This window comes from Entelurus aequoreus, linkage group LG02, assembly GCF_033978785.1.
Source record: "Entelurus aequoreus isolate RoL-2023_Sb linkage group LG02, RoL_Eaeq_v1.1, whole genome shotgun sequence".
In the NCBI taxonomy this organism is placed as follows: domain Eukaryota; kingdom Metazoa; phylum Chordata; class Actinopteri; order Syngnathiformes; family Syngnathidae; genus Entelurus; species Entelurus aequoreus.
Window position 1 is genome coordinate 91293299 of NC_084732.1, and position 12500 is coordinate 91305798.

The following is a 12500-nucleotide window of genomic DNA, read 5'->3' on the forward strand; positions in this document are numbered from 1 at the left end:
CTTCTAGCTGCACCTTTAGTCACCTCACCCTCACGTATGTCCATCTTGTCTCCTTCTACAAACTTCTAGCTGCACCTTTAGTCACCTCACCTTCACGTATGTCCATCTTGTCTCCTTCTACAAACTTCTAGCTGCACCTTTAGTCACCTCACCTTCACGTATGTCCATCTTGTCTCCTTCTACAAACTTCTAGCTGCACCTTTAGTCACCTCACCCTCACGTATGTCCATCTTGTCTCCTTCTACAAACTTCTAGCTGCACCTTTAGTCACCTCACCCTCACGTATGTCCATCTTGTCTCCTTCTACAAACTTCTAGCTGCACCTTTAGTCACCTCACCTTCACGTATGTCCATCTTGTCTCCTTCTACAAACTTCTAGCTGCACCTTTAGTCACCTCACCTTCACGTATGTCCATCTTGTCTCCTTCTACAAACTTCTAGCTGCACCTTTAGTCACCTCACCTTCACGTATGTCCATCTTGTCTCCTTCTACAAACTTCTAGCTGCACCTTTAGTCACCTCACCTTCACGTATGTCCATCTTGTCTCCTTCTACAAACTTCTAGCTGCACCTTTAGTCACCTCACCTTCACGTATGTCCATCTTGTCTCCTTCTACAAACTTCTAGCTGCACCTTTAGTCACCTCACCTTCACGTATGTCCATCTTGTCTCCTTCTACAAACTTCTAGCTGCACCTTTAGTCACCTCACCTTCACGTATGTCCATCTTGTCTCCTTCTACAAACTTCTAGCTGCACCTTTAGTCACCTCACCTTCACGTATGTCCATCTTGTCTCCTTCTACAAACTTCTAGCTGCACCTTTAGTCACCTCACCTTCACGTATGTCCATCTTGTCTCCTTCTACAAACTTCTAGCTGCACCTTTAGTCACCTCACCTTCACGTATGTCCATCTTGTCTCCTTCTACAAACTTCTAGCTGCACCTTTAGTCACCTCACCTTCACGTATGTCCATCTTGTCTCCTTCTACAAACTTCTAGCTGCACCTTTAGTCACCTCACCTTCACGTATGTCCATCTTGTCTCCTTCTACAAACTTCTAGCTGCACCTTTAGTCACCTCACCTTCACGTATGTCCATCTTGTCTCCTTCTACAAACTTCTAGCTGCACCTTTAGTCACCTCACCTTCACGTATGTCCATCTTGTCTCCTTCTACAAACTTCTAGCTGCACCTTTAGTCACCTCACCTTCACGTATGTCCATCTTGTCTCCTTCTACAAACTTCTAGCTGCACCTTTAGTCACCTCACCTTCACGTATGTCCATCTTGTCTCCTTCTACAAACTTCTAGCTGCACCTTTAGTCACCTCACCTTCACGTATGTCCATCTTGTCTCCTTCTACAAACTTCTAGCTGCACCTTTAGTCACCTCACCTTCACGTATGTCCATCTTGTCTCCTTCTACAAACTTCTAGCTGCACCTTTAGTCACCTCACCTTCACGTATGTCCATCTTGTCTCCTTCTACAAACTTCTAGCTGCACCTTTAGTCACCTCACCTTCACGTATGTCCATCTTGTCTCCTTCTACAAACTTCTAGCTGCACCTTTAGTCACCTCACCTTCACGTATGTCCATCTTGTCTCCTTCTACAAACTTCTAGCTGCACCTTTAGTCACCTCACCTTCACGTATGTCCATCTTGTCTCCTTCTACAAACTTCTAGCTGCACCTTTAGTCACCTCACCTTCACGTATGTCCATCTTGTCTCCTTCTACAAACTTCTAGCTGCACCTTTAGTCACCTCACCTTCACGTATGTCCATCTTGTCTCCTTCTACAAACTTCTAGCTGCACCTTTAGTCACCTCACCTTCACGTATGTCCATCTTGTCTCCTTCTACAAACTGGGACTGAGGCCCTTTTGGGTCCCAGGGACCTCTAACATTGAACAACCATCTGATGGCTCCTGCACTTCAAATGAAGCTGCTAAAATACTATAACTTCACCCCCCACTGATTTATAACTCACATACCCTCTATGTCAGTCTTTTCCAACCACTGTGCCGTGAGATATTGTCTGGTGTGCCGTGGGAAATTTTGCAACTTCACCTAATTGGTCCAAAAAATGTTTTTTGCAAATCAATAATTATAATGTGCCGTTGTGGAGTGTCTGTGCTGTGTAGAGCTCGGCAGGTTAACCATGCAATACTCCATATCAGTAGGTGGCAGCAGGTAGTTCATTGCTTTGTAGAAGTCGGAATGCGTCGAGGATGGTTTGTCGTGATCCCAAAATGCAGAGCACAGCGGGAGACGGCTTGCAGGTAAAATGGTGATTAAACCAAAAATGAACAAAAGGCAAAGGAAAAGGCACTGAAGCTTAGAGATGACTATGCAAAAGGAGAGCAAAACTGAACTTGCTACAAGGTAAACAAAAACAGAATGCTGGACGACAGCAAAGACTTACAGCGTGTGGAGCAGAGATGGCGTCCACAAAGTACATCCGTACATGACAATCAACAATGTCCCCACAAGGAAGGATAGCGTACGCACAACTTCAATAGTCTCGATTGCTAACACAAAGCAGGTCAGGCGTGAATCTGCTACAGGAAAACACCAACAAAACAGGAAGGAAGGGTTCTCCAAAATAACAGCGCAAGACAGGAACTAAAGCACTACACGCAGGAAAACAACAACAAACTCAAAATAAGGCACGACAACCTGGTGGAGTTTAAAGGCCTACTGAAATTAAAATGTTTTATTTAAACGGGGATAGCAGATCCATTCTATGTGTCATACTTGATCATTTCGCGATATTGCCATATTTTTGCTGAAAGGATTTAGTAGAGAACAACGACGATAAAGTTCGCAACTTTTGGTCGATGATTAAAAAAAGCCTTGCCTATACCGAAAGTAGCGTGACGTCATAGGAGGAAGGATTACTCACAATTCCCCGTTGTTTACAATGGAGCGAGAGAGATTCGGACCGAGAAAGCGACGATTACCCCATTAATTTGAGCGAGGATGAAAGATTCGTGGATGAGGAACGTTAGAGTGAAGGACTAGAGGAGCAGTGCAGTGTGTATCTTTTTTCGCTCTGACCGTAACTTAGGTACAAGGGTTCATTGGATTCCACACTCTCTCCTTTTTCTATTGTGGATCACGGATTTGTATTTTAAACCACCTGGGATACTATATCCTCTTGAAAATGAGAGTCGAGAACGCGAAATGGACATTCACAGTGACTTTTATCTCCACGACAATACATCGTTGACGCACTTTAGCTACGGAGCTAACGTGATAGAATCAGGCTCAAATGCAGATAGAAACAAAATAAAATAAACCCCTGACTGGAAGGATAGACAGAAGATCAACAATACTATTAAACCATGAACATGTAACTACACGGTTAATAATTTCCAGCTTGGCGAAGCTTAACAATGATGTTGCTAACGAGCCATTGAAGCTAACTTAGCTACGGAGCGGTGGCGGGCGTTGTAGCCCTCGACGACACCCCGGCCGCCATCAGAGTCAGCAAGAAACATATATTTCCCCAAAGTTACGTACGTGACATGCACATAGCGACACGCACGTACGGGCAAGCGATCAAATGTTTGGAAGCCAAAGCTGTACTCACGGTAGCGCGTCTGCTATCCATCTCAAAGTCCTCCTGGTTGTGTTGCTGTAGTCCGCCGCTAATACACCGATCGCACCTACAACTTTCTTCTTTGCAGTCTCCATTGTTCATTAAACAAATTGCAAAAGATTCACCAACACAGATGTCCAGAATACTGTGGAATTGTTCGATGAAAACAGAGCAGTTTGTAGGGTTACACATTGGGTCCGAATACTTCCGTTGCCAGATCATCCGTGCGATGGGTCTGCTAGCATCGGCTAGGCGTCTGCTAGCATCGGCTAGGCGTCTGCTAGCATCGGCTTGGCGTCTGCTAGCATCGGCTAGGCGTCTGCTATCCGAGTAAGTGGTCCTTGTGTTGCTACAGCCACCTACAACGTTCTTCTTTGCAGCCTCCATTGTTCATTAAACAAATTGCAAAAGATTCACCAACACAGATGTCCAGAATACTGTGGAATTATGAAATGAAAACAGAGCTTTTTTGTATTGTATTCAATGGAGAAGGCATACCTCTGTTCCCCGGGCTACGTCACACGCATACGTCATCATCCAAAGGCGTTTTTAACCGGAAGTTTAGCGGGAAATTTAAAATGTCACTTTATAAGTTAACCCGGCCGTATTGGCATGTGTTGCAATGTTAAGATTTCATCATTGATATATAAACTATCAGACTGTGTGGTCGCTAGTAGTGGCTTTCAGTAGGCCTTGAATGTTTTGACCGTGTCTGCTGGTGGTGTGCCTCCGTTTTTTCTGTACTAAAAAATGTGCCTTAGCTCCAAAAAGTTTGAAAACACTGCTCTATGTATTGTACTTGTATTTTAAATTGCTTATCATTGTGTAATTGTAATACTGTTGTGTATTTTCAATCCTGTGTCATTTTAATAGTGGATGTTAGATGCGCCATATACTGTAAGGCAGGGGTCACCAACGCGGTGCCCGCGGGCACCAGGTAGCCCGTAAGGACCAGATGAGTAGCCCGCTGGCCTGTTCTAAAAATAGCTCAAATAGCAGCACTTACCAGTGAGCTGCCTCTATTTTTTAAATTGTATTTATTTACTAGCAAGCTGGTCTCGCTTTGCTCGACATTTTTAATTCTAAGAGAGACAAAACTCAAATAGAATTTGAAAATCCAAGAAAATATTTTAAAGACTTGGTCTTCACTTGTTTAAATAAATTCATTATTTTTTTTACTTTGCTTCTTATAACTTTCAGAAAGACAATTTTAGAGAAAAAATACAACCTTAAGAATTATTTTAGGATTTTTAAACACATATACCTTTTTACCTTTTAAATTCCTTCCTCTTCTTTCCTGACAATTTAAATCAATGTTCAAGTACATTTTTTTATTTTTATTGTAAAGAATAATAAATACATTTTAATTTAATTCTTCATTTTAGCTTCTGTTTTTTCGACGAAGAATATTTGTGAAATATTTCTTCAAACTTATTATGATTAAAATTCAAAAAAATGATTCTGGCAAATCTAGAAAATCTGTAGAATCAAATTTTAATCTCATTTCAAAGTCTTTTGAATTTCTTTTAAAAATTTTGTTCTGGAAAATCTAGAAGAAATAATGATTTGTCTTTGTTAGAAATATAGCTTGGTCCAATTTGTTATATATTCTAACAAAGTGCAGATTGGATTGTAACCTATTTAAAACATGTCATCAAAATTCTAAAATTAATCTTAATCAGGAAAAATTACTAATGTTCCATAAAAAGATTCAATTTAGCTAGTTTTTCTCCTTTTTTTCGGTTGAATTTTGAATTTTAAAGAGTCGAAATTGAAAATAAACGGTTTCAAAATTTAATTGTCATTTTTTTTCGTGTTTTCTCCTCTTTTAAACCGTTCAATTAAGTGTAAATGTCATTAATTATTAATAATAACATAGAGTTAAAGGTGAATTGAGCAAATTGGCTATTTCTGGCCATTTATTGAAGTGTGTATCAAACTGGTAGCCCTTCGCATTAATCACTACCCAAGAAGTAGCTCTTGCTTTCAAAAAGGTTGGTGACCCCTGGTGTAAGGACTACAGATGGAAATGAGCATGGTGCTAAATGTGGTGCAGCCATCTTCTTAATGTAACTGCACATTGTCCTTCAAATAAACAAATACAGACAAACAAAACTGAGGCGAGCACTAATGAAAATGATCAAAATGGCTCCGCATGTGTACGGCCTCCGTGGCAAAAGTTTGGATACCCCTGGGGCCGTACTTATCAAACTTCTTAGAGTGCCATTTTACACTTAAGTCCTGAGAATTTGCGAAATTTAGTCCTACTCTCAAACTTAAGAATAAAAGCTTTTTATCAACGTTCTTAAGTCTAAGAATCACTCCTACTCTCCACCATATTTAAGAGACCTTCAGAGGTGTCTTAAGTGGTTAGGATATTATTTTTGTCACAGATTTAATACTTTTCGATTCCTTGTTGACTTCTGCATGTGTCTGCAGTGGGCTAGTATATATAGAGCCACCCACACCAGTTTCAAATTAGTTGCCTAATTAATGAATTGGAAAGAAAATGTTATGACAGTAGCGTATGTGTGTGGCCGTGAGGTGAGTGACGTCAGTGAGTGTGTGGGCGAGAGAAGAGAGGGAGCGGTAGCGTGAGTGCCGGCGGGGACTAGTTTGTTTTGTATTATTTTGTAGTTTATTGTCAAAATATACACTCCCATTGTCCACTTAAATATTTCCAAGATATTTCTTTATTCTTAGACAACGGATTCCCTTCCGTGATTGGTCATTTCTATGGACACAGAAATGACGTCACCTAAAATTGCGTTTACGGCACATAGTAATGTCGTAATTCAGCTCTGAGTGTGACACTTAAGATTCAGTCCTACACTTCGCTGAAAGTGTGAGTAAGACGCTTGATAACTAACTTTTAAGTGCAGCTTTCAGCGAAGAATTTATTTACTCTTAAGTCAACTCTTAGCAGACTTCTTAGGAGTAATTCTAAGAAGCTTGATAAGTACGGCCCCTGGTCTTGCGACACCAAGTCAACTTTGTACAATAAGTCAGTGTGAAAGGCAGTATAAATGACTTAAAATGCAATAAACATCACAGTGTTTATGTTTAGGGGACTCATGAAATAATTTTAAGTGTAATACTGTTTCCATGTGTCCATTCCTCTTTTCCAAAAGTCTGCGTAAGACATTGTGAAGGAATAGCACAGACGAAGTGGTGCAAATGCAGCGATAAAGGCCAGGGGCCGTACTTATCAAGCTTCTTAGAATTACTCCTAAGAAGTCTGCTAAGAGTTGACTTAAGAGTAAATAAATTATTCGCTGAAAGCTGCACTTAAAAGTTAGTTATCAAGCGTCTTACTCACACTTTCAGCGAAGTGTAGGACTGAATCTTAAGTGTCACACTCAGAGCTGAATTACGACATTACTATGTGCCGTAAACGGAATTTTAGGTGACGTCATTTCTGTGTCCATAGAAATGACCAATCACGGAAGGGAATCCGTTGTCTAAGAATAAAGAAATAACTTGGAAATATTTAAGTGGACAATGGGAGTGTATATTTTGACAATAAACTACAAAATAATACAAAACAAACTAGTCCCCGCCGGCACTCACGCTACCGCTCCCTCTCTTCTATCGCCCACACACTCACTGACGTCACTCACCTCACATGCTGTCACCTATTAAAGGGCCACACACACACACACATACGCTACTGTCATAACATTTTCTTTCCAATTCATTAATTAGGCAACTAATTTGAAACTGGTGTGGGTGGCTCTATATATACTAGCCCACTGCAGACACATGCAGAAATCAACAAGGAATCGAAAAGTATTAAATCTGTGACAAAAATAATATCCGCTCTGTCTAAACGATACCGTTTGATCAGCTGCTCGTCATCAAAAAAACCAAAACATTGTTCCGTTCCCTGAACGTTCGCGCACGTCTCTCTCGCCTCAGTGCCATCCCCTGCTGGCAACTCCTAACCACTTAAGACACCTCTGAAGGTCTCTTAAATATCGTGGAGAGTAGGAGTGATTCTTAGACTTAAGAAGAGTAGGACTAAATTTCGCAAATTCTCAGGACTTAAGTGTAAAATGGCACTCTAAGAAGCCAGAACAAAAGGGAGACTCTGTAACTGTTTACTTTGAAGAGTGAAATGTAAACGTGCGCGTGCTCTCTGCCGACGTCATGCCTCCCTCTCTGCTCCCCTCCGCAGTGGCTTCATTGAGGAGCGAGGGGGGGAAGTCCCAGCGCCGGGGGTTGCCACGGTAACCGGCGACCATGCCAGGGGGTCGCAGGGGTCCCAGCAGACAGCAGTTGACCCGCTCCGCCTTGCCCTCCCTGCAGACTCTGGTCGGAGGCAACGTGGGCAACGGCACGGGCTGCAGGAACAGGTATCCACTCACTGAAATAATCACTTGGTGGTTGGCTGGCGAGCCTCCAAGTCACCAGTCCTAAATGAAGCACATTGCTTACAAGTAGCGTTATCACTGGAGGACGAGGAATAGCTCTACACGCTGGGCTATGCAGCGTACAGTAGGGATACAAGAAGCCAAGCTAACCGCCAATGCAGAGCTCTTGAATATGAACAGGGGCGGGCGGGTTGATACAAATATCCACAGTAACGATACCAAGTACTGTATCAGTGCGCTACAGGGGTAACAATATGAACATTTCTACATTTATTGTGACCAAAATGATCTCGTTATCATTATCGCAGTATTGTTGAATTTGCTCAAAAACTAGTAATGCGCGCTATGACCCAAGTTTTTTTTTTTCATAAAAACTAAGTTACATAAACACACTCTTTAAAAGAAATATATATTTTGTAAGTTTTGTTTCTTATGAGTCACTGATAGTGTTTTAGTATTTGAACAAATATGTAATAATATCTATTATTATGTAGTATTTGAACAAATATGTAATAATAACATCTATTATTATGTAGTATTTGAACAAATATGTAATAATAACATCTATTATTATGTAGTATTTGAACAAATATGTAATAACATCTATTATTATGTAGTATTTGAACAAATATGTAATAATAACATCTATTATTATGTAGTATTTGAACAAATATGTAATAATAACATCTATTATTATGTAGTATTTGAACAAATATGTAATAATATCTATTATTATGTAGTATTTAAACAAATATGTAATAATAACATCTATTATTATGTAGTATTTGAACAAATATGTAATAATAACATCTATTATTATATAGTATTTGAACAAATATGTAATATTTATTATTATGTAGTATTTGAACAAATATGTAATATTTATTATTATGTAGTATTTGAACAAATATGTAATATCACCTATTATGTAATATTTGAACAAATATGTAATAACATATATTATTATGTAGTATTTGAAAAAATATGTAATAACTCACCAAACTTCTCACACACATCGGGACTGGTGGAAATTGCGATCTAAAAAAAAAAACGAACCCCAAAACTCAAAATTGTGCTCTACATAATTTTTGAATAAAACAGAGACAAAACTGCTCCCCACAGGAAAACTCAGACAAAACTGCTTGTAACTTCCGGTAGGAACGTCTTAGAGACATGAAACAAATACCTCTATGTAGGTCTCGCCTAGACCTACATTTCATAGATTGACATCCTTCAGCAAAAATCAACAGGAAGTTTGCTATTCCTCCTTCAAAACTAAATTTTTGTTACAACCGGTCACCAAACATCAAACATTATCTCCTCTGAGCGCGTTTGTCATTTCGGCTTCAAACTGCTACAGGAGAGAGATTGAACCCTTCTGATTAAAAGTTGAAGAAAGAGTTTTGATACGTGCTACCGTTTTGATTTTACGTGCCTTCAAAGACCCGCAGCAGTAAAGTTGCTCCGCTGCTGTTGTTTTAAGATGGCTGCTTAAAAGCAGAAAGCACCAGCGTGAGCACAGAACGTAGAGAAGGTAGTACACTACACAAAAGTATCTAACTCCCAGTACGAATATCGTAGAGACACGAAACAAAAACCTCTATGTAGGTCTCACTCAGGACTACCACTGGACAAAAGTATTGGGACACCTAGGACTAGCACCTGCCAAAATGCGGAACAGACCAACGCTGCTTGCAGCTTTAATTTATAATTGAATCACTTGTTTATTTTTCAACAAGTTTTTAGTTATTTTTATATATTTTTTTCCAAATAGTTCAAGAAAGACCACTACAAATGAGCAATATTTTGCACTGTTTTACAATTTAATAAATAAGAAACTGATGACATTGTGCTGTATTTTACTTCTTTATCTCTTTTTCAATCAAAAATGCTTTGCTCTGATTAGGGGGTACTTTAATTAAAAAAAAATGTTCACAGGGGGTACATCACTGAAAAAAGGTTAAGAACCACTGGATTGGAGTGCTAAAACTGCCAGGAGTAAATCAATAATCAATATATCCGTGTGCAGCTTCTTAAACATCACAAAAGACTTTTCTTTTAGAGGAATTGAAATTGTTTTTTTTGTTGTCATTGCTGCTATTTTAACTGTTTTTAAATACATAAACAAGGGGGAAAAAAATTCTTTAGCAAGTTGCCTTTCCTTTTTTTAAATGGGCAACATTTTAATAGTCATTTGAAGCAGCGGCCATGCCAACAACTTGAGGTTTCCAGGTTCGATCCCCGTCCCATTCACTGCCGTTGTGTCCTTGGGCAAGACACTTCACCCTTGCCCCCACTGGTGAATGAATGATAGGTGGTGGTCGGGCAAACTGGCTGCCACGCTTCCGCCAGTCTAGCCCAGGGCAGCTGTGGCTACAAATGTAGCTTACCACCACCTATGTGTGAATGAATAATGGCTTCTCACTTCTCTGTGAGATAAATGTAATAATCGACTAATAACTAATTGACTATAAATATAAAAGCACTGTATAAATATAATCCATTATTATTATAATAATTGTTGACTAATCGACTATCAAAATAAAAGCGCTATATAAATATAATCCATTATTATTATTATAATTGTTGACTAATCGACTCTCAAAATGAAAGCGCTATATACCGGTAATTATAATCCATTATTATTATTATAATCGTTGACTAATTGACAATCAAAATAAAAATGCTATGTAAATATAATCCATTATTATTATAATCGTTGACTAATCGACTATAAAAAAAAGCGCTATGTAGATATAATCTATTATTATTATTATAATCGTTGACTAGTCGACTATAAATATAAAACCTCTATATATATGTAATACATTATTATTATAATTGTTGACTAATCGACGATCAAAATAAAAGCGCTATATAGATATAATCCATTATTAATATAAAAATCGTTGACTAATCGACTATCAAAATAAAAGCGCTATATAAATATAATCCATTATTATTATTATTAAAATCGTTGACTAATCGACTATAAATATAAAAGCGCTATATATATATATATATATATATAATCCATTATTATTATTATTATAATCGTTGACTAATCGACTATAAATATAAAAACGCTATGTAAATATAATCCATTATTATAATCGTTGACTAATTGACTATCAAAATAAAAGCGCTATATAGATATAATCCATTATTATTCATATAAAAATCGTTGACTAATCGACTATCAAAATAAAAGCGCTATATAAATATAATCCATTATTATTATTATTATTATTATAATCGTTGACTAATCGACTATCAAAATAAAAACGCTATATAAATATAATCCATTATTATTATAATCGTTGACTAATTGACTATCAAAATAAAAACGCTGTATAAATATGATCCATTATTATTATTATAATCGTTGACTAATTGACTATCAAAATAAAAGCGCTGTATAAATATGATCTATTATTATTATAATCGTTGACTAATTGACTATCAAAATAATAGCGCTATATAAATATAATCCATTATTATAATCGTTGACTAATTGACTATCAAAATAAAAGCGCTATATAGATATAATCCATTATTATTCATATAAAAATCGTTGACTAATCGACTATCAAAATAAAAGCGCTATATAAATATAATCCATTATTATTATTATTATTATAATCGTTGACTAATCGACTATCAAAATAAAAACGCTATATAAATATAATCCATTATTATTATAATCGTTGACTAATTGACTATCAAAATAAAAACGCTGTATAAATATGATCCATTATTATTATAATCGTTGACTAATTGACTATCAAAATAAAAGCGCTATATATAAATATAATCCATTATTATAATCGTTGCCTAATCGACTATCAAAATAAAAACACTATATAAATATAATCCATTATTATTATAATCGTTGACTAATTGACTATCAAAATAAAAACGCTGTATAAATATGATCCATTATTATTATAATCGTTGACTAATTGACTATCAAAATAAAAGCGCTATATAAATATAATCCATTATTATAATCGTTGACTAATTGACTATCAAAATAAAAACGCTATATAAATATAATCCATTATTATTATAATCGTTGACTAATTGACTATCAAAATAAAAGCGCTATATAGATATAATCCATTATTATTCATATAAAAATCGTTGACTAATCGACTATCAAAATAAAAGCACTATATAAATATAATCCATTATTATTATTATTATAATCGTTGACTAATCGACTATCAAAATAAAAACGCTATATAAATATAATCCATTATTATTATAATCGTTGACTAATTGACTATCAAAATAAAAGCGCTATAAATATAATCCATTATTATTATAATCGTTGACTAATTGACTATCAAAATAAAAGCGCTATATAAATATAATCCATTATTATAATCGTTGACTAATTGACAATCAAAATAAAAGCGCTATATAAATACAATCCATTATTATAATCGTTGACTAATTGACAATCAAAATAAAAGCGCTATATAAATATAATCCATTATTATTGTAATTGTTGACTGATGTCATCA

General features: G+C 36.8%; 1 protein-coding gene across 2 annotated transcripts in view; it reads left to right on the forward strand.

The window, feature by feature from the left end:
• The window catches only part of tmem39a (transmembrane protein 39A), a 33583-nt gene that overhangs the window by 662 nt on the left and 20421 nt on the right, over positions 1 to 12500 (forward strand). The window contains exons 1-2 of one of the 2 annotated variants that reach the window (XM_062069904.1): positions 1813 to 1832; positions 7776 to 7953. In XM_062069904.1, coding sequence (XP_061925888.1) covers positions 7841 to 7953 — 113 coding nt within the window. In that variant the 5' untranslated portion in view covers positions 1813 to 1832; positions 7776 to 7840. Of the gene's footprint in view, positions 1 to 1812; positions 1833 to 7775; positions 7954 to 12500 lie in introns of those variants that run through there. The other variant, XM_062069898.1, reaches the window with a different exon arrangement.